This window comes from Macrotis lagotis, chromosome 2, assembly GCF_037893015.1.
Source record: "Macrotis lagotis isolate mMagLag1 chromosome 2, bilby.v1.9.chrom.fasta, whole genome shotgun sequence".
Taxonomy (NCBI): Eukaryota; Metazoa; Chordata; class Mammalia; order Peramelemorphia; family Peramelidae; genus Macrotis; species Macrotis lagotis.
The window spans coordinates 186,878,436-186,900,972 of NC_133659.1; the positions used below are offsets into that span (position 1 = coordinate 186,878,436).

The 22,537-nt window shown below is 43.2% G+C and overlaps 1 protein-coding gene across 9 annotated transcripts in view; it reads left to right on the forward strand.

Moving 5' to 3' along the window:
- JUP (junction plakoglobin) overlaps positions 1–22,087 on the forward strand; it is a 50,782-nt gene extending 28,695 nt beyond the window's left edge. For 2 of the 9 annotated variants that reach the window (XM_074223929.1, XM_074223933.1), the window contains exons 2-15: positions 5,560–5,775; positions 8,003–8,256; positions 8,484–8,722; positions 9,341–9,542; positions 10,808–10,952; positions 11,080–11,183; positions 11,992–12,330; positions 18,629–18,784; positions 18,968–19,087; positions 19,513–19,663; positions 19,810–19,931; positions 20,191–20,230; positions 20,514–20,686; positions 21,200–22,087. In XM_074223929.1, coding sequence (XP_074080030.1) covers positions 5,568–5,775; positions 8,003–8,256; positions 8,484–8,722; positions 9,341–9,542; positions 10,808–10,952; positions 11,080–11,183; positions 11,992–12,330; positions 18,629–18,784; positions 18,968–19,087; positions 19,513–19,663; positions 19,810–19,931; positions 20,191–20,230; positions 20,514–20,668 — 2,235 coding nt within the window. In that variant the 5' untranslated portion in view covers positions 5,560–5,567 and the 3' untranslated portion in view covers positions 20,669–20,686; positions 21,200–22,087. Of the gene's footprint in view, positions 1–4,362; positions 5,250–5,556; positions 5,776–8,002; positions 8,257–8,483; positions 8,723–9,340; positions 9,543–10,807; positions 10,953–11,079; positions 11,184–11,991; positions 12,331–18,628; positions 18,785–18,967; positions 19,088–19,512; positions 19,664–19,809; positions 19,932–20,190; positions 20,231–20,513; positions 20,687–21,199 lie in introns of those variants that run through there. The other 7 variants (XM_074223930.1, XM_074223935.1, XM_074223934.1 and 4 more) reach the window with 6 other exon arrangements.
- Positions 22,088–22,537: the final 450 nt, after the last annotated feature.

A 22,537-nucleotide genomic window follows, 5' to 3' on the forward strand; every position in this document is an offset into this window, starting at 1 on the left:
CAAGATAAGGATCCAGATGACTGGAGAGGGCCCTATTTACATAGTACTTACTTTAGGGTTTGCAAAGGGTTGTAGATAATCTCATTTCATTCTTACCATAATCCTTAGAGAAAAGGTGCTATTCTCACATATTAAGGATAGGAAACCAGAGGCTAGGGGAGGTTAAGTAACTTGCTCAGTCAGGGTCACAGTTATGAAATGCCAGAGGCAGTGTCTGAACTCAGGTCTTCCCTATTACTGCAAAGACATTATTATCCTAGTTTTTCCACCCAGGTTGGCAACCTTGATGTCATCTTCTATTCCTCACTCTTTCCTCATCCTGCTATCTAGGCAGTTGCCAAATCTTGTTATTTCTCCCTTCACTACATCTTTTCTATTTGTTCTCTCTACTCACTCTATGACCATCCTTCATCATTACAATAATCAGTTTTTAAAAAAAAGGATAGCTAGGTGTACAGTGGAGAAAGAGAGGAGTCTAGAGTCAGAATTTCAAATATGATCTCAGACACTTCCTAGTTGTGTGACCTTGGTCAAGTCATTTAATTCTGCCTTAGTTTCCTCATCTAAAAACTGAGCCAGAGAAGGAAAGGACTAACCACTCCAGTATCATTGCCAAGAAAACCCTAAATGAAGTCACAAAAAATCAAACAGGACTGAAAATGACTGAACAACATCAAGATTAAGGATAGAATTAGTGCTAATTCCAGCAGATTATATATATATATCTATATATCTATATATATATCTATATAAATAATTTTCCATTAGTCTTTCTGCCTTAATTTCCTCCCCCTTTCAGTCCATCCTCCACACAACTGCCATAGTCATCTTACCAAAACTTGAGCCTGACCCTATCCATGAACTCCAGTTGCTTCTTATCTCATTCTATATAAATTTCTATTCTGATGTAAGTATTTATAAGGTATATAATTATTAGAATAGTTTGTGTATATATGTACATGTATATAATTTGCTAATGAGCAAAAAAAACATTGGTATCTGCTCAAAAAGTTTTACTCAATAGTGTTGGATCAACAAAATTTGGAGACTGCAGAAATAACTGCAGAAATAAAAGACAGTTCAAAGTAAGTAAGTCCACAGAGGCAACCAACTTTTTCCTCTCACCCTAGCTTATTATCACTGGGAACATAGCAAATTTAGCCAAGGCTATGAGCCTGGTTGCACTGCTCTCTGCCCAAGGCTATTTTTAATTCCCCTCCCGCTGCCCTCCTCTCCTCCTACCTTGGGTCATACTCTTTGCTGGGTAGATGGGCCCTCCCTCCTCTGTTTGTCTGCACTCAGATTTAGGATGCATGGGTAATATCCGGCTGGAATTACTGCAGAGGGCTCTAAAGCTATGGAGAAGGGAGGTTGGAGGGAGGGGAAGGGAGGATTATACCTCACCCCAGTCCCTCTTGGGTGTTTGATTGCCCGTGTTGATCATGTGAACACTCAAATCCACTCACACATATCTCTGGTGCACATACCACTGGACAGTTATCCTATCTTTTTCCCTACCCTGAGCCAGAAGTTACCCCAGGAGAGACGTCTCCTTCCGCTCTCAGTGCCAACAATAGAACTTGTACTAAACAAAGACTTCCCTATTCAAAAGCCCTTTTCTGTCTCTCTGTTTCTGGGGTTAGAAGTATAGGTAGGACATGGTTTCTTTACAGGAATTAAGGAAGGGCCAACATGGGGACCTGGCCAAACCCAGTCCTTTCTGAAGCTGGACATTTGAGTAGCAAGGTATTTACTGCTTGGAATGAGCTGCCTGAAAATCTTGCCAGATGAAAGTGAAGATAATGGATGATGATAATAACAACTGCTGAAATTTATACAAAATATACAATATACAAAATGTAGTGAATTAAGTGTTGGATTTAGTATCAAGAGAACTTGGGATCAGATCCTCCCTATAACACTAGATATTTTAGCTATCACTAGATATTTTAGCCATCAGTGACTTGGAGTCAGGAAGACTCATCTTCCTAGCCTCAGACACAGCTAGTAAGCTATATGACCTTGGGCAAGTCAGTTAACCTTGTTTGCCTCTGTTCCTCATTTGCTGGAGAAGAAAATGGCAAATTACTTCATTATTTTTGACAAGAAATCTCAAATGGATTCTTGAAGAGTTGGACAAAGGTGAACAGTAACAACATTTGACTCAACAAATCAACTAATTTCCCTCAGTTTCAGTTTCTTTAGAAAACCTTCCTTAAAGGGTTAAACAAAGTAATCTCTGTAAACGCCTTTGCAGCTATAAATGTTCTATTGCAATAAGACTGTGAAATAGCAAAGATATCATTATTACTCTTTTGCTGAGAAGAAAATAGTGATTTGCTCAAGATCACACAGTGACAGAATTGGGGTTCAATGGCACTCCTCCGGATTTTTCTTTTTAAGATTTTATTTATTTTGAGTTTTACAATTTTTCCCTTAATCTTACTTCACTCCCCCCACCCCCCACAGAAGGCAATTTGTCAGGCTTTACATTTTTGGAATGGTTATACTATCCTGAGCTCTTTACACTTCCCTCTAACCTATAGCTTGCTCAGAACTTTGCCTATAATTCTGTCCTCAGTGAGGAAAAGCATTTCATTCCCCTTCCATTGAATAATTTTAGGACACTAGTTTTACTAATCCTCAAATTTTCTACAATTAACCTTTTCCTCATTCTCCCACCCACACACTCTTCATGGTTATTGAATCTAGAAGATGACAATGCCTTGGAGATTTTGCTCTCCTAGTGAATATTTTGACAATACAGACACATTTGGAGATAGTCAAGATCTAAATTTGGGGTGACCTTCAGGGGCTAGATCCTCTTCTCCTTCCCCTTCTCCTACCAATCTAAATTGTTTCTAATGTTTATTTCCCTCTGTCCCCACAGTCACTATCCCTGTTCCTTCCCTCCTGACTGTCCCAAACTGTTCCCAGGTGGTGAAAACTACCTGTGTCACCCAACTGCCCCCCCCCCCCCCCATAGCCAGACTGAGGAAGTCTCCCGAGTTTGTCACAGCTTTCCCTAACTCCTATTGGAGATCAAAAGAGAAAGTCCAAGGGGAATATCCTTAACAATGACCTCTGATTTCTGGATTTGTTGACTTTGCTACTGGTAGTACAATAGGGAATTGGTACCCCCTCTGTTGCTGCTTCAACTAGGCTCAAGGTCTTGGCTTCCATATAACCCACTGTTCCTGTTGCTGGCCTTGACCTTGCTGTCTTCTTTGCTTTGGAAACCAAACAAATTGCTTTGGATAGAGTAGGGAAATGAGGGGCTTATATAGAAGACTGGGATAATGGAAGAGCCAGAATCTTCCTGTCCTTGTTGACTTCCAGGTTAATATCAATCAGGAGGTAAGCTCTGTTCCCTGTCCAGACAGAACTTCTAGGGGGTTAAGGCGACCTTATTTCCTGACATCGTTTGCTGTTCCTTCCTCTTCCTATGTATCTTCTGCACTGGAGGGGCAAGTGAGAACCAGAACTCGTATGACAGACTTGAAGTGTGTAGGATGTATGTATGTATGTTTGTATGTATATATGGTATTCCCTTTACTTCCCATGTCTAACCTTAAGGACTCTAGTGTTGGGGTTGGAGGGAGAGTCTTCAGGCAACTGTGTCACAGGCCCTAAAGGTTCCATCTGGCCCTCTTGTTGCCTCCAGACCCCCCCTCTTCCTTCCTCCCTCCTTCCCCTTTTTTGCCTCTCAGGAGCCCTGGAGAAGAGTGTGGAGACAGGGGGAGGGAGCTGAGGGTTTGCTCCTGAAATAACGCAGGATGGGCCTGTCTTTCCTGTGGAGGATGCCAGGAAAGCAGCTGGGCGCATCTGGCTGGAGCTGGTGCCTGTCCTCTGTCTTTCTGGGCCTCTCAGCAGGCACATTCCACTTTATCAGCCCCTGAAACTCTGAGTCATTCAGGGAAGGAGGGAAGAAGCAGATCTATCTCCTGGCTCAGGTGGTAAGCTGGGTAGGGAGCTGGGTGGAGCCAGTCTTATCTGGCCATGGAAAGCAGCAAGAATAGAAAGAAATGAGCTTCCTGTATGGGGGATGACCCTCTAATTGACCTACTGTTGGTGGGATGGGCACTCTGAATTGTTTGTTCTACTAGTGGGAATGAGCTATCTTTCTGTCACCCCGTCCCTCCCTTGGAACAAATGGAATGTGTTCTGGCTAGAATTAAGTGCTCTATCTGTAGAGAAAATTGAGTTTTTCCTTTGTGGTGCTTACTGGGCCTGGAGGTGGAGGGGTGGTTTGAACTTGTGATGTAGGATTCATTGAAGTGGTACTCTAGGTAAATTTCTGATCTAGGAAAAAAAGAAAGCTTATTCTCTCTTTTTTAATTGAAATTTTATTTTATTTTTTTCAATTACATGCAATGATAGTTTTTCAACATTCATACACTTGCAAATTTATGAGAAGAGAGCATTCTCTTTTAAGCTTTTAGCGCTTAAGGATCTTGCAGGTTGAAATAAAAGACAACTGTTATTGGTCATCCCCAGGGTCTTGCCTCACTGACCCAGGTTCTGTGGAAGGGGAAGGAGATGACAGGACAACAACCCCAGTAGGAGAAGGAAATTAGGATTTAGTCTGGCCCCAGGAATTAGCCCATGTAAGTAGTTGCTTTACCTAGGAAGGGAGAGTGACTGTGAGTGTCTCAAAGCAAGACTGTGGCCAAGAGTTAATAACATTTTCCCTGTTTTTTTGGTAGTTGGTCCCTGGAGAAACCAGTTCGACCTGTTCTCCTAAGTCCTGCCCATCACTCCCCACTGCTATTGAATCCTTCTTTTGGGGGGTGGGGGTGGAGCTATCAGAAAGGTGCCCCCCCCAGTCCTATCTGAGGTGGGAGCATGGAATGGGATGGATCCCCCCAAAGACCTAGCCTTCTGACTGGGAGGGGTGGTGGAGAGGAGGGGTTGAGTTAGTCTAGTCTTTGCTGCCCATTCTCACCTATGATGTCATCTACCTCTCCCCTCCCCAAGTCCTTTCACTGGAATGGACAACTCTGTGATGGTAAGTGGAGTCTGTGTTCACCCTGGTGTCCACCCACCCAGTTCCAGGTACCTTGAAACTCCACCTTTCCCTTGAGACTGTGCGTCATTTCTCTGCCGCTCCCTCTGTGTACTCACTCTTTCTGCCTGTTCAGACAACACTGGGTCACTGAACAGATAGCTTGGTGCCCTTCTGGGTAAGCTTCCTACTTCTTCAGGTTGATTCCCACAGCTCAACCTGGTGGGAAGAGTAGATGAAGGAGGTGAGAGATAGCCAGGTTTGTGGGTTTGGGCAGTTTGTCTAGGCTTTGGGAAGGTCCAGTCGAAAGTTTCTCTTAGCTTTTAGCAAAAGGAGGAAGTGCTAGGATGGAATTAGGAGGGGAGAAAAAGATGAAGAAGGGAGGTAGAAGAGGAGAAGAAACAGGCTAGAAGAGACTGGTAAATGCAACTGAAATGGGGAAAGGGACTAGAAGAAAGTTGATGATGATAAGAAGCAGAAAGAAGCCAGACAGTTGTGTGGGTCTGCCTTTTCTAAGTCTGTATGACCCTTTTGTCTCTTCCTTGTATCAGCAGCAACTGCCATGGAGGTGATCAACCTGGTTGAGCAGCCCATCAAGGTGACAGAGTGGCAGCAGACTTACACCTACGACTCGGGCATCCACTCTGGGGCCAACACCTGTGTGCCGTCAGTCAGTGGCAAAGGTATTGTCGAGGAGGATGAGGCCTGTGGCCGCCAATACACACTCAAGAAAACCACCACCTACTCCCAGGGGGCTCCTCAGAGCCAAGGTTAGTGCAGTCATGACTCCCTGTATCGGTACCAGAGAAGGAGCCTGTCTGGTGGGAGAGAAGAGACCCATGTCCATACAAAATGACCAGAGACAAATTGGGTACAATGCTAAAGGGTCTTGGATTGGTAAGAGTGGGGTGGTGAGAAGACATGGTAGAAGAGATGAGGGGAGATTGTGTTGCTTTGCCTGGGCTCATATGTTTGGGTCTATGCCAGGATCATTACCAGCCCATTGATTAATTAAATGCCAACCATCTGTAAATTCCTTTGCCTTCCTTGAGGGCCATGATTAGGTCCTAGTTAAATTAGTCTCTTTCTCATCACCAACTTCAATCCATAGACAACTTTTAAGAAATGATTACTGCAGTGTTTTTTTCTGGATTCAGGATTATCAGTGTCTTTTGATTATTAAAAGCCAGTAATCATCTTGGTGTTCATGGATGGGTAAGCCTGCAAGTATTTGTCTGAGTTGGTACTAGTAAAGGTGAGGTCTGTGAAAGGGCTCTGAGGGCACTAAGGACCTTATGATCAGGTCTTCCATCTGTGGTAGCCAGTCCTTATGTTTGGCATTGTCAGACTGGCTCTAGTAGTTGAAAGCCTGGAATCACTGCAGGCAGGCAGGGAGGGAACAGAGACTGTCTCCTCCTTCCTGTCTAATTAGAGGGTGGGGCTGTTCCAACTCCCTCTGCCAAGGGGCATTTGGGCTTTTGCCAGGGTGGGGCTGCTCTGGGAAGCCTTTAGAACTACCACTCCCAGACTGAAGGAGGTGCTTGTTGGGGGCAGGGGGAGAGCCATCAGCTAAGTCCTATTTTCTACCTGGGGGCACTACCTTAGATGGGAGACAGGGCCTATTCTTGGTTTCCAGAATGGGGAGAAATGCCAAATCCATTGCCAAGGTAAGGCAGTGGAGTTCCAGTGTCCCATCTGTCTATCTGATGGATGGACTGGGTTGAAAGACAAGGCACTTGATTTCTAGTCCTAGCTTTTTCCCTGACAGGATGATATTAGGGATCACTGACCTCTTGGTTTTCCTGTCAGATCTACCCATGATTCAGTTGGATAAATGATGGAATGTCATCTTTGACTGTTCTCTCTCCCATGTCTAATCCTGTCTTATCTCCTGAATCTGTTCCTCCTTCATACTCCATGGCCACCACCCTAGTATAGACCATTATTACCTCTCACCTGGATGATTGCAATAGCCTCCTAACTGGTCTTCCTGCCTCTAATATGTCCTCTACCCTATTGACAATTTAATCTAATTTATACATTGTAATTTTGATTATGTTATGCTCTGCTCAAAACTTTCTTGGCCCTCATTGCTTATAGGATAGTCTTAAATCCTTAGCCTGACATTCATGGCCTTCCATAATCTGGCTTCAGTCTTATCTCATTGACTCCCCTTTCAGATTTTCTATGCTTTAGTCAAGTTGTACTGCTTACTAACATGTCCCACAGTTTCCCAGTAGTATTCCTTGCTTATGGGATTCCCTCTGCCTGGAATGCTCACATTTTCACTTTTTTTTTTTGAGGCATTTGGGTTAAATGACTTGCTCATGTTCACACAGGTAATAAGTATCTGAGACTGGATTTTGATCTTGGATCCTCCTTATTTCAGGGTCAATTCACTGGGCCACTTAGCTGCCCCCATATTTCCCCTTTTTAAAATCCTTGTCAGAAATAATCTTTTTCCTCTTTTGAAACTTTGCCTGTTTCCCTTTTAAGCATTTATCAAGTTCCATTTTGAATTGAATTTCTTATTTCTCTTCCTAGATTGTCAGCATTTTGAGGATAGGGACCCATATTTTATGTCTCTCAGTACCACAGTACCTTCCACATAATATGTACTTAATAAATCTTTGTGAATTTTCCTGGGGAAATGATAATCTTATATTTGTACAGTGCCTGTGTGGTTTAGATTAGTTGGCTATTATATAGGGAAAGGTAAGCTAAGACCTGGGAAAGTTAAACAAATTAAGTATGATCTTGTAACAACTTATTCTCAGAACTGGCACCATAATTCATATCTCCTGACATACCAGCTGTCTGCTCTTTCCATTTGAAAACATTGCCACACTGTTGGGATATTAAGGAAGGGGGCTGAGGAAGCCCTAGGGAAATTTGTAGATGGGGCAGGGTAGTGGTTAGGACCATTCCAAACACATGTCCCCATTCTTCACTCACATGACGCCATCTCTTTCAAACTTGCCTTTCCTTTGCTTTCAGGTGATCTGGAATGCCAAATGGCAATGACGCGGGCCCAGCGGGTAAGGGCAGCCATGTACCCTGAGACAACCGAGGACCATTCTATTCTGTTGACCACCCAGATTGAAGGGCAGGCCACCAATGTGCAACGATTGGCTGAGCCCTCCCAGCTGTTAAAGTCAGCCATCGTTCACCTCATCAACTACCAGGATGATGCTGAGTTGGCCACTCGAGCCTTGCCTGAGCTCACCAAGCTGCTCAATGATGAGGACCCAGTGAGTGGCAGGGGCTTGAAGGGAAATGGGAAAACCTGAGTATAAGGAATTTACTGAGAGTGCTAAGGGGTGGGGGGATTCCTTAGACATTAGCATCAAGGGCATTGATTGTAGGATTATTATGGAAGGATCCAGTCTCCCTGCTTACAGGGTAGGGCAGTCCTTTGGTCTTTCAGCACCAAGGCTAAACTTCCTCAAACTTCCCCTTTCACCCCACTATCCTGCAGGTGGTAGTGAGTAAGGCAGCCATGATTGTCAATCAGCTATCAAAGAAGGAGGCATCCCGACGGGCACTGATGGGCTCACCCCAGCTTGTGGCAGCTGTTGTACGAACCATGCAGAACACCAGTGATCTGGATACTGCTCGCTGTACTACCAGCATCCTGCACAATCTCTCTCACCACCGTGAGGGGCTGCTTGCCATCTTTAAGTCAGGGGGCATCCCGGCTTTGGTCCGCATGCTCAGGTATCAGTAGAGTAGCAATTATTATTTTTTTGGGGGGGGCATGGCAATGGGGGAGTAAGTGACTTGCCCAAGGTCACATAGCTAGATAATTATTAAGTGTCTGAGGTTGGATTTGAACTCAGGTTCTCCTGACTCCAGGACTGGTGCCCTATATCCACTGTGCCACCTAACTGCCCCAGAAGCAATTATTTATCATGTATCTAGAGAGAAGCATGAGGCAGGATCCCTCTCCCCAAGAAGCTTATGGTCAGGTTGAATTGAATCTTAGCAGCAAATTTGATACATTGAGGGAACAATAAATAATAGTAAAGGGAGTATAGAATGTTAAGTCTCTAGTACAAAAAAAGAGAGAACTGTGAGGGGTTGGAGTAGTCTTGGAAGGCTTCATGGAGGACATGAATACTGACATGGGGCTCCAGAAATTCCCTACCTCCTGGTCCACTGCTGTAGCTTAAGCTAATCCTTACTTTAGCTTCATCCTACTGTGTTACCCTTAGCTGCCATCTTTCCTTTCCCGACTGGAAGTTCCTTTGAACAGAGAACAGGCCCTGGGTACACTGAAGGGGGTGTATCTTTCATGCCTCCTCCAACCCCTGTGGCTCTATCTTCTCCTTACAGTTCTCCAGTGGAATCTGTCCTGTTCTATGCCATCACAACATTGCATAACCTACTGTTGTATCAAGAGGGTGCCAAGATGGCGGTCCGCCTGGCTGATGGGCTCCAGAAAATGGTGCCCCTCCTCAACAAGAACAACCCCAAGTTCCTGGCTATTACCACAGACTGCCTGCAGCTACTTGCTTATGGCAACCAGGAGAGCAAGGTGAGGTCATCATCCCAGTGCCCAAGGCTTGTCCTACTATGGCTGCTAAAGGGATTTCATTCATAACATTCATCTTGATCATGTCGCCCCATCCACTCAACAGATTCCAGTGCCTTCCTGCTACCCACCCAGAATCAAATATGGAATCCTCTGCTTGCCATTTAAAGCCTTTACAATTTGTCCTCTTTCTACTTTTCCACTTTGTTGCATACTTTCCTCTCCTCTGGCCATTTCGGCCTTCTTTGCTATTACTTGATGCCCTGCATCTTCCATCTTGGTACCTTTTCTTTAAAAACAATTTTTTTTGTTTATTTAAGGCAATGGGGTTAAGTGACTTGCCCAAGGTCACACATCTAAGTAATTATTAAGTGTCTGAGGTCAGATTTGAACTCAGGTCCTCCTGGCTCCAGGGCCAGTGCTCTATCCACTGTGTCACCTAGCTACCCCCATCTTGGTGTCTTTTCACTGTTCTCCCTTCTCATCACTTTCTTCTTTCTTTCCTGGCCTTCTTCAAAATTCCATCTTCTCTTTTCTTGGGAGAGTGGAGTGTGGTTGTTTTTTGGGAGAAGAGGCACTTGGGGTTAAATGACCTGCCCAGGGTCACACAGCTAGTATCTGAGATCAGATTTGAACTCAAATCCTCCTGATTTCAGGACTGGTGCTCTATCCACTGTGCCACCTTGTTGACCCTCAAAATCTCATCATTTGTAAGAAGCTTTTCTTGGTCTGGTTCCCACCCTTTGCTGTTCCTCTGAAATATGAGCTTATTTTCCATCTATTCTGCATATTTTTGTTTGTAAAAAAATGTGAGATAAACAAATTTAGGTCCATCTCCACTCCCAATGTTCATATGAATTATTTGTGCCTGACCTGTGGTAGAACCTCCTGAGTTCCTATTAGTCTGATCAGCCATAGTCAGACACACTCTTCCTTTACCCTGACATGTCATTTGGGTCCTTTTCGAGAATGAAGGACAAAAAACAACCACATTTTTGTATGTACATAGTTATTTGCTTTTTGTCTCTCTGAATAAATTGTGAGCTTCTTGAGGACATAAATTGTGTTTTTTGCCTTTCTCCATACCCCCAAGTTTCTGGCACATAATAACTTTATAAATATTTATTGACTATTAACTGACTGACTGTCAAGAAGATGACCGCTCCAGTTTTTAGTTGAAATTGCATAGACCCGTAGTCCAAACTGATAGCCTCCCACCAACACTGCCCTTTGCTCAGCTTCCCTCTTTCACTCTGCTCTAATTATAGCTCATCATCCTGGCCAATGGGGGCCCTCAGGCCCTGGTGCAGATCATGCGTAACTATAGTTATGAGAAACTGCTCTGGACCACAAGTCGCGTGCTCAAGGTGCTGTCTGTGTGCCCCAACAACAAGCCTGCCATCGTAGAAGCTGGTGAGGCACACATTTAGTGGAGACCTTTGGATGGGACTTGGGGAATGAACCAGTGGGCAAGAAGGGCTCTGAGTGAAATCACTTTCTATGTCTATCCCTCATAATGCTATTTCTTCTCCACATCTAGGTGGTATGCAGGCCCTGGGCAAACACTTGACAAGCAACAGCCCTCGCCTTGTGCAAAACTGTCTGTGGACCCTGCGCAATCTCTCAGATGTAGCTACTAAGCAGGTAAGGTCCTAGGGATTCATCTCTCCTTAGCTTCTCATATTCCCCTCCTAGAGAGACCTCTCAGTATCCACTCAGTTTTCGGGCCTAGGGATCTAATATCCTTTCCTTTAGGTTGTATGATTGCAGCGGCCAGGAAAGCCATATATTCTAAAATCCTTCAGCTGAAAACTGATGTCTGAAATTCCATCTTCAGACCTTCAACCCTTTGATTTAAAGCTTTAATCCCTCTATTCCTCAGAAGGGAATTTTTACATATTAATGTGAAGGAAGGACCCAAGATAGGTTTTATTAAAAAAAAAAAGTGGGGAGGGTGAAATAGAGATTTTGAAGGTCAGGTTGGATCTGAGATGAATGAGAATGATGGAAAATGAGGAACTAGCCCAAATTTCTACATCTTCTCCTATAATGCCAATGTCTTACTTGGTCTGCTTCCCTTAAGAGGGCTGTATCCCTTGCCCTAAAACACTCTATTCAGGTGATGGGAACAGAATTGAAATGGCAGATTAGTGGAGAGAAGTACCAGTGGATAGAAGTATGCCTGACACTGGGTTCAATCTGGAGGATTATGACTTTTGAGTTGATGTTTATTAAGGGTGGAGTGGGGAAGGGAAAGATGCTGCGACCAGATAAATCAGTTCAGCTGACCAGAACACTGGAAAGTTGGAAGGAGGAAGGATTTCAGAAAAGAGTACCTTGTTCAATTAATCAATAAATTTATTATGGGCTGGACACTAAATACTGGAGATACACAGAAAAACAGAAACAACCCCTGTCCTCAAGGAGCTTGCTTTCTTTTTTTCTTCCCCAGGAGGGCCTGGACAGTGTATTGAAGGTCCTGGTCAACCAGCTGAGTGTAGATGATGTTAATGTGCTGACCTGTGCCACAGGCACTCTTTCCAACCTGACCTGCAACAACAGCAAGAACAAGACACTAGTGACACAGAACAGCGGTGTGGAGGCGCTGATCCATGCCATCCTGCGTGCGGGCGACAAAGATGATATCACTGAACCTGCTGTCTGTGCACTGCGGCATCTCACTAGCCGCCACCCAGAGGCTGAGATGGCTCAGAATTCTGTGCGCCTCAACTATGGAATCCCTGCCATTGTCAAGCTACTCAACCAGCCCAACCAATGGCCTTTGGTTAAGGTATTGCCTGCTAGAGGGGCCAAGGGAAGTGTAAGGAAGATTGGGGTATTCCACAAGGGCAGAGCAGCCTAATTAGCAGAATTTTCTGGGTACAATTTATTCACAAGCTAGTTAGACTAGAGTAAGTCTAACTTCTCAGAGTTAAGAGTTGAGAGTTAAGAGAGAGGATGACAAAGAGTAACCCCTTGCCTGAAGACATTCTCATAAAGGAGATATTTATCGAGCACCTACTAGTTTAAGGCACTGTATTGAGCCCTATGGGGTTTTAAAGTTAAACAAGATAGAACTTGCAAATTAGTACTATCCATGTTCACATCATGAACTGCCTAGTGGACATTTCCAACTAGTGGCCCATAAGCATCTTAAATTCAATATGTTCTAAACATTTTCTTTCTCCCCTCTCTTTTCTAAACTTCTCTCTTTCCAAGTGAGGGCACAACCATTTTTAGAATGCCAACTTCCCAATCCCAGAGTCATCTTCCATTTTTTTCTTCTCCCAAACTGTTCACTTCCAATCAATTGTCCATTCCTTCTCCATAATGTGTCATGAATCTTTCCTTTTCAGTCTACTCACATGGCTACCACTCTAGTTCAGGTCTTCATCACTTTTTGCCTGGACTTTCATCATTTTTTCCTGGTCTTCCTGTATCCAATCCCTTCCTTCTCTAGTCCATTTCTCACATGGTTCCTGAAGTAGTCTTTTTAAAAAAAAAATTTATTTAAGGCAATGGGGTTAAGTGACTTGCCCAAGGTCACACAGCTAGGCAATCATTAAGGTCAGATTTGAACTCAGGTCATCCTGATTCCAGGGCTGGTGCTCTATCCAAAGTAATGTCTTTTTTAAAAAAAATCCATATAAAAACAGCAAGTTTTATTTACAGTTTTAAATGTATGTGTATATTTTAACATGAACAAAAAAAAGTCTTTGCTTCCTTTGCCATTGCACTTCAGCTGCGTTCTCCCTTTGTCCTTTTGGCTTCCTGCCATTGCGGAGTTCCTCCTGGACCCTCCCTTTTTAGGAAGGGCTAGAGTAGCCATCTTTCATTCTCTGAAATTTGCCTACAGGTTTTGCTCTCCCCTTTTCAGTTCCCTATTATGTGTTGTCTTATTAGAAGGTAAGCTCCTTGAGGACATGAGCTATCTTTTTGCTTCTCTTAGTCCCAGTACCTGGCATTCTGTAAATGAGTTTAATGCCTATTGACTTTTGAATTTTTTCTTTATATTTATATGAGTGTGATATTGTTATTCCTTATATAATCTTCATCAGTGTCTCTTTTATTCTTATTCTTTATTCTTCACTTTATTTTACTTCAGATATCTTTTTCTTTGGAATTTTCAGATGAGATATAGTGGGTAGAGTGCTGGGCCTGGAGTTAGGAATAATTGAGTTCATATCTGACTCAACTTTTCTGAAATCCTTCCTCCTTCCAAACTCAACATGTCCAAAGCAGAACTTCACTATATTTTCCCCAGGTAGGATATGGAATGTTGTAGGTTTGGCAATACAGCTTACTAGCTGTATTACTCTTTTTTTTTTTGTATTTTTGCAAGGCAAATGGGGTTAAGTGACTTGTCCAAGGCCACACAGCTAGGTCTGAGACCAGATTTGAACTCAGGTACTCTTGACTCCAGAGCTGGTACTCTATTTACTGCACCACCTAGCCACCTTAGCTGTATTACTCTGGGCAAGTCATTGAGTTTCAGTTTCCTCAACTATACAGTGGGAGTAATAAGTACCCCAGGAACCTGGCCCACAGATGACACTTTGTAAATGCTGGTTGCTATCATCATCATCATCGTTGTTGTTGTTGTTGTTGTTGTCTTAGTTGTCATCTTAAAGTGTGAACCTGACCCTATTACTCTGTGATTAAGAAGCTCTGGTGGCAACTTTTGCCTCTAGGATAAAAATACAGTCTTCTCTATTTCGCTTTTAATACCCTTCCCAATCTGACCCCAGCTTGTCTTCTAGGGTTCTTGCTCATCACTCTCCTTCATGCATTCTGCCTTTCAATCAAATTACTAAGATCCTTGAAGGCAGGGCTATTTCATTTTTCCTTGCAAATCTTTTTGCCTAGGCACAGTGCACTACGTGGAGTAAGCAGAGAGGATAAATCATATAAAAATATAACCACAATACAATATAGTGAGGTGTATAAGGAATGCCCAAAGGGCTATGAGGTATATATCTTATCATGGGAAGGATGACTAGAATTGACATGGGATGACAGAGGCTAGAGGGAGAGAAGGTCCAGAGGTTATGATGCTGTGGGTGGGGGTGATGGTAACAGAACATTTCAAAACAGCTTAATTGGCAGCATGGTACTAGATCAAAACACAGATCTAGGAGTCAGGAGACCTGCCTAACTTGTCCAGTTTTAGTGTTGCCTCAAACTAGATTGATGATTATAGCTTCAATTCATGCTCTTATCTGTCATATTATAGACTGTGTTCTGTATCAGTCCTTGTGAGGGCTCAGTGAGAGAAGGTACATGAAAGCATTTTGGAAAGTAAGGCAGCAAGGATGGTTATTTGTCAGGAATTGTTTTACAGGTCAAGGGTCATTTAAATAAGAAGAATTTTAGGGAGCCCAGAAAACTGCCTGGTAGCATCCAGAGATTTGTCTTGCTCATTAAAATATTGAATAAATGAGTGAAATGGGGAGTTAGTGAGGCTAGATTGTATTTTAGACAGTATTCCTCAACAGAGAAGAGATTCCTTTTTGTGATGGTAAAAGGAAGGTAGGAGGAACACATGATTTGGGATTACTATTTTCCAGGTACTTGAACTTTGAAGGAAGGGAGGGATTCTAGGAGGTGGAAGTTAAGAGAAAGGGCATTCCAGACATAGGGGATAGTTTGACCAAGGGAGTGGAGGTAGGATATGGAATGTTGTAGGTTTGGCAAGTAGATAAGTTTGACTGAAACTAGAAGTAGAGTATCTGAAGGGTAAAGTAATATGACTGAGTAGACTGGAGCCAGATGATGAAGGACTTTGAAAACCCCAAAGAATAATTTGCATTTTATCTTAGAGGTAATAGAGTGAAGAACTGAGGATGCCAATCTGATGATTAGAGAAATGGCAGTGCTTTCAAGAGAAATTAAGAACTTAAAAGGAGGTGCAAAGGATAGAATGCTGGCTCTGGAGTCAGCATTTTAGTTAAAAATCTGTAGTCAGTCATTTTAGTGAAAATCTGGCCTCAGATACTTACTAGATGTATAACCTTGGACAAGTCACTTAATCCTGATTGCTTCTTTAAAAAAAATGTTATAAGGGAAAAAGAGAGGTTTGTTTAACTATCTTCTATACACATAAGACTCCTATAGCTCTACATTCAATCTCTATTTTTCTTGAATTCCAGTTCCACATCTCTTATAGCCTTTTGAGCATCTCGACCTGAATATCCCACAGGCATCTCAAACTCAACATGTCCAAAGCAGAACTTCACTATATTTTCCCCAAGCCCTTCTCCTGCCTCCAAATTCCTTATTTCTCTTTAGAGCATCATCTTCCATCATCAGCCATATTTACAATAAGAGGATCTCCTTGAATCTTCAGATATCTTGCATATGTATGTCTATGGGGCCACTTCTCTAGTCCAGGTCCTTCTTACCTCTCACCTGGATTGTTGGAAGAGTCTCCTAATTGATTTCCCAGAATTCAATCTTCTCCAATTCATTCTCCACACAGCTGCCAAAATAATATTCCTAAAGCAATAAATTGATTGTATCAATCCCTTGCTCTTCAAGCTCTGGGGGCCCTCTTATGCCTCTGGGGATCAAATACAAAATTTCTGTTTGGCATTTAAAGTCTTTCACAACCTAGCTCCTGTTTATCTATCCTGGTATAGTTCACATATTATTCTCTATTGTCATATTCTATTCTTGTCGAGCTAGAAAGCTCTCCCTACTCACTTCTATCTCAAGGAGCCCCTGGTTCCTTTTAAGGCTCAAATCAAGTGCCACCTCCTACAAGGAAGCCTTCCTTGATAACCTCCTTGATTAACTTAGCATTTTCCCTGACCTCCCCCTACACATTCTTGGAATTTCTTTTTTATATATTTCTTATTTACCTTTCTTTGTACCAGTTGTTGCCTTCCATGGAGTGCAAGGGATATTTCATTTTTGTCTTTGTATCTGTATTGCCTAGTTTTTAGTAAGTACAATATATATTTTTCTTAAAAATATATATATATTCAGGGTGGCTAGGTGGTGTGGTGAATAGAGCACCAGCCTTGGAGTCAGAAGTACCAGGGTTCAAATCCAACCTCAGACACTATTAAGTGTGTGTGGCCTTGGGCAAGCCACTTAACCCCATTGCCTTGAAAAATCTAAAATATATATATATATATATATATATTCCCCCTCCCCATTATATGTAAAAGCAATATTTAGTAGTTTTTTTTTTTTTAGTTTTTTGAGTTCCAAATTCTTTCCTTCCCCTCCTTCCCCTCCCTCTTCCCTGAGACAGTAAGTGCTGATATAGGTTATATAGCTACATACATTCTTGTTGAATTGGATTGAATTATAATCATACTTTGAACCCTCATCCTGTGTAGCTTCTTCTCATAGTCAGACTCTTAGAAAAATGCTTCACCTCTAATTCAATCCTCAGTCCCTTGCAGTTGGGCTTCCAACCCTAAGACTTGACTGAAAATGTTCTCTCCGAAATTACCCATGATCTTTTAATTGCTACTACACTGAAGTATTCTGAGCTCATACTGTACTCAATCTTGTCAAATTCTGACTGCTCTCAAACACATCCACCCTCCCCAAGACATGCTTTTCTTCATTGGCTTCTAGAAAGCTTCTGTCTTGGTTGACTCCCTCTTGTTCTGACTGGCCCTTATTTGCTACATCATTCTCTTATTTCTGAACAAGAATGTAAAAGTCCTCCAAGCTTGGCCAAGGCCCTCCTTTTCACTTGCTACACTCTTCCCCCTTGTTGATCTCCTCTGTTTCTAGGGGCTTAGTTATCTGATGACTCATATGTATATACATAGCCCTAATCTCTTCCAAATTCCAGTTCTGCTTTCCTTTTTGCCTGCCAGACATTTCTACTTGGTTGTCCTGTAGGCATAGGGATCTTGGTTTCAACTTGTTCAAAATAAAAACTCATATTTTCCCCAAATCTTCCCCCACTGAGTATTTTTGTTGAAATTACCATTGTTCTTCCAGGTTCACAACCTTGAGGTCATCCTTGACTCTCATGCTTTTTTATCTCCCTTGTCCTTACTTCTCCCCATCATATCATCAATCAATTACCAGTTCTGTCAGTCCTGTCCCGCTGCAACTGTTGTAGTCATTGACTCTCCTCTTTATTCAATACAGCCTCTACTAGAGTCTAGGCCTTTATCACATCTCTCTCTTTTTTTTTTTAAGGTTTTTTGCAAGGCAAATAGAGTTAAGTGGCTTGCCCAAGGCCACACAGCTAGGTAATTATTTTGTGTCTGAGGTCATATTTGAACTCAGGTCCTCCTGACTCCAGGGCTGGTGCTCTATCCACTGCACCACCTAGCTGCCCCACAATAGCCTCTCAATTGGTCTCCTTGCTTCTGTTCCCCCTTCTTGGTTCTCCCTCTCTCCTTTTCACATATCTGCTAAATTGATATCCCAAAAAGACAGGTCTGACTTGCTACCTCTCACTCAAAAATCAAATGCAAACTCTTCAGTCTGGCATTTAAAATCCATTTGCCTTTCCAAGTCTGATTTCATATCACTCCCCTTCCTTCCTTTGCCCTTCATTCTTTTCAAACTGACTAGTTCACTATTCTTCATTTCTAATATTCATTTCTTGGCACAATTGGACCTCCATGTAATATACTTCCTTCTCACTTCACTCTCTTAGAATTGTTATTATCTTTCAAATCACATGTGGGGTGCTACCACCTATATAAGACCTTCCCATCAGTTTTTAGCATTCTCTCCCTCTCAAAATTACTTTTTCCTATGTGCTTGTCTTTACTTATTTGGGTACATGTTGTATCCTGTGGAAGAATGCAAAATACCTTCAAGGCAGAGACTGTTTTACTTTTGTTTAATTTTTTTTTTATTCCTAGCACCATACTAGGACACATGGTATATATATTTCATATTTGTTGAATTGGCTTGGCTCTTCATGGTTGGTCAAGAAGAGAAGGAAATCTAGTGCTGAGGGTTTCTGATTCACTGCAAATCTTTTATCATGGTCCTCTGTTAAAGTTAAGGGATTTGATGCTCTGGTGCTGGTAAACTGACCAGTTCTCTGGGGCTTCAGAAAGTGTTCATATTTACTGTCCTTCCCTTTTCCCCATTTTTAACAGGCAACTATTGGATTAATCAGGAACCTGGCCTTGTGTCCTGCCAACCATGCTCCCCTTCAGGAGGCAGCAGTCATTCCCCGCCTGGTCCAGTTGTTGGTCAAGGCCCATCAGGATGCCCAACGCCATGTGGCTGCAGGCACACAACAGCCCTACACGGTATGGTACCCCCAAATCCCTTGAGGGAGAGGCCTGTAAGCACCAAGAACAGGGGAGGGATTTGGTAGCACCTCCTCAGGGATACCTGCTCCTTGGAATATGTGAATGCAGAGTCTGGTCTCCACTAGAGGCCTGGGTATTGCTCTGTCCTCTCCCTTTCGTGATGCCAGTTTGTGGTTTCAGGATGGTGTAAAGATGGAGGAAATTGTAGAAGGCTGTACTGGTGCTCTGCACATCCTTGCCCGGGATCCCATGAACCGAATGGAGATCTTCCGACTGAACACCATTCCTCTGTTTGTACAGGTGAGATCAGGGTGGTTGGGCAGCAGGATAGTCACAAACTCTCTTCTACTCAATTGAAGACAAAGTCTTACATTGTTCTGATGGGAAATATGAAGAATGGAAGAAATTCAATTTCCTTAATTTCTGATCTTAGAAGTTCCCTGTGAAGGCAAGGCACCTTTCTTAACTACTTGTTCCATTTCTAGAGCCACAGGCTTCTCTGCACTCAGCCAGGGATGTCCATACCTTGGGATTCTAATCCTTAAGAAATATTCCCTCCCAGTGTATCTTTAGCTGTGAGAATAGAAAAGAAGGTGATAATGATGAGGAGCCCTTTGGAAAGCAGGAAAGCAGGAAGGCAGAAAGGTGGGGTGTATGTGTTTGGTAGGGGAATGGGGTCAGTAGCCCTTTGCCCATGTCATACTCTGGCCCTTGTCCTTCCCCAGCTCCTGTACTCATCAGTGGAGAATATTCAAAGAGTGGCAGCTGGAGTGTTGTGTGAGCTGGCCCAGGACAAAGAGGCAGCCGATTCTATTGATGCTGAGGGGGCATCGGCCCCCCTCATGGAGCTCCTACACTGCCGAAATGAGGGCACTGGTGAGGGAGGGGTCAAGAGAGGGGGGCTGAGGGCTCCCTTGGCCATGATGGCCAGGAGACTTGTTTTGTCTTAACTTGCCCCTCTCCTCTTTCTTCTAACTCCCTGTGTTTCCTAACTCCCCGTGTTTCCGTCTCTCTCCCATCAGCAACCTATGCTGCTGCTGTTCTATTCCGTATCTCTGAGGACAAGAACCCAGATTATCGCAAACGTGTTTCTGTGGAGCTCACAAATTCACTGTTCAAGCATGACCCAGCTGCCTGGGAGGCTGTGAGTATCATAGCTCTCAGCCCTTTTCTCTTCTCCAGAATCATCCACCCATCCAGAACCCATCCGGTTCCCTTCCATTTTCTCCCTCCATCATGTTTGTAGTGGAGACCCCCAGAGCCTAAGTAGAGCTACTATTTAACCCTGTGGTACAAACTTGGCAAGGGAAGAAGACTTATTGCTGCATTTCCCCTTCTTCCTCCAAGGAGACCTCCCTCATACCTGCCGCACACCTTAGATTTTCTTATTTCTCTTTCTGTAGGCTCAGAGCATGATCCCCATTAATGAACCATACCAAGAGGGTGAGTATATGGCACTGAACAATAGGAGAATTATTTCCATTTTTCTGTATCTTGTATGTCTGTGTCCTATCTTCGAACTGATAAATAACTATAAAAATCCTTATCTAGCTAGCTCACTGTTCTCTGGGGCCCCTGTTATCTCAAGTAGTGCAACTGTGGAACACTGAAGTATGTGGATAGGAGATATGGGAAGGAAGGGCATAGCAGAGGATGATAGAAACTACCTGGTTCCATTCTCTTTTCTGGTTTAGAAGGTTCTTAAACTGAATCTTTCTCTTCTCAGACCTGGATGCCACATACCGTTCCATGTACCCAAATGATGGACCACTGGATGCTATGGAGATGCACATGGACATGGATGGGGGGGACTACCCCATCGACACCTACAGTGATGGTCTCCGGCCCCCCTACCCTACTGCTGACCATATGCTAGCCTAACCCAGCCCCTCAATCATGGTATGACTCCCACCTCGAAGACTTCTAGGCCTTTATCAGATCTTTATTAGGTCTTATTCTAGTTTGAATGCTAGCGTAGCCAAGTGTTCCCTTCTGGGATTACCTTCATCTCTTCCCTGGTGGCTGTTCCTTTTTCTTACTGCAATAGAAGCATGGGGTTAGTGGGAGAGAGTCTCTTCTGTGCAGAGATTTTTTTTTCTATAATAAAGTAATTCTTTGAGGTCTCCTTATTATGATTTAGAAAAAAAATACTCTTAAAGAGTACACATCACTATTCTAATCCCTGTGGAAAGGCAAAGAGCATTCTTTTCCTCCCTGTTACAATGTCCTTTCTGAGAACTGATCTTTCTTATCTCCATCTGATGGAACTGGCTGAAAGAGAAGCAATTCTCCTGGGGTAGAATACCTGCCCAGGACATTGGGGGAGAAGGGTGGAGGGGGAGGGTTACTATGGAGAATCTGGTGAAGAAGAAATGGTCTTTTCAGTGACTTTCACCTTTTCTTTCCCCCCAGGTATCATTCTTGATCCCTTAGTGGCTAACTCCAGGTGAGGGACTGAGACAGAAAGTGCCTGAGCGGAGCACCAAGCTGGGTGGCTGGGACTTCACTCACCCACGCCCATAAGAGGTTCTCCTCTTTAGGGTTTTTATTAATTTTGAGTTCCCTTTCCGTGTGTATGTGTGTGTGTGTGTGTGTGTGTGTGTGTGTGTGTGTGTATGTGTGTGGGTGTGTGTGTGGGTGTGCACGCACATGCTTTGATGTCTAGGGCCTGACACCCCTGCCCCACCCCACCCCCAGCCCTGACTCCTGAAGCTTTAATATATATATATAATACACATGCCACCTCTCCATTACTCCACCTCAATGACCTGTCCTTGGTTGGATCACTCAGGCACCTTTCCCCTTTTCCAAACTCTCGGTGCAAGTAGTCTGGAGCTCGGGGAAGCTTTGGTTTGTGCTGATTTCTGAATTTGCTTTTCCCAGTCCCCTCCTGATCCCCAGCCCAGAGTTTAGGACTCAAAACTTCAGAAACTCAAGGTTTCCCTCTTCCAAAAGACTGAAAAATAAAGGGATAGACCACTTGAGAGAAAGAGAGTCATTTCCCTCTCGAGACTTTCTGCTTCTCTTTAGGATGCTGAATTTACTTAATGAGATCACTAACCTCCACCTTCCCATATAACCACTCTGACCCTGGAGAAGCAACTCATACTCTTGACTGACCCTCTCTGGTGTGTGGTGTGGGTTTCTTCCCTCTTCCTGTTTCATCTCCCTACTACTCTACTTGGGAGTGTTGGGGAAGCTGAGGGGAGCAAGAACTGAGAGTTTGATTATAATCTCTGTAAGTTTTTGGTTATTGGTTTTTTTGTATAGACCAAAGCAAAAATAAAAATAACAAATTTACCAAGGGTCTGAAGAGAGAACTTCTTCTTTGGAGAGCTGGTACTGGGGGTAGGGGTGGGGAAGGAAACAAGGGAGAGTCAGGGTTCCATAATTCCCTCATTACCTTCAAAGCCAGCTTATGTGGGGTAGAGAAATGAGTGATTACAATCACAAATAAAAAAAAAACTTTTTAGAAAGTTTTTTGTCCTTCAATTAATAAATTCCTTTTATTGAATGATCCTTGTGTAGAGCTAACAGAAGATACTCCAGAGGATGGAGGAAAAATTGTCTGTCCTCTGGAGGTACTACTTTCCCTTGGTAAGATGAGCTCTTAGGTTAATGGAGGAGATATAGGATATTCACAGTAATTTAAGAATATTTATATAGCAATATACAGACAAGGAACAGAATACAGAAGAAGAGATAACCAGTAAGTAAATTTAATAAGTCATTTATGTTTAACTCAGACAC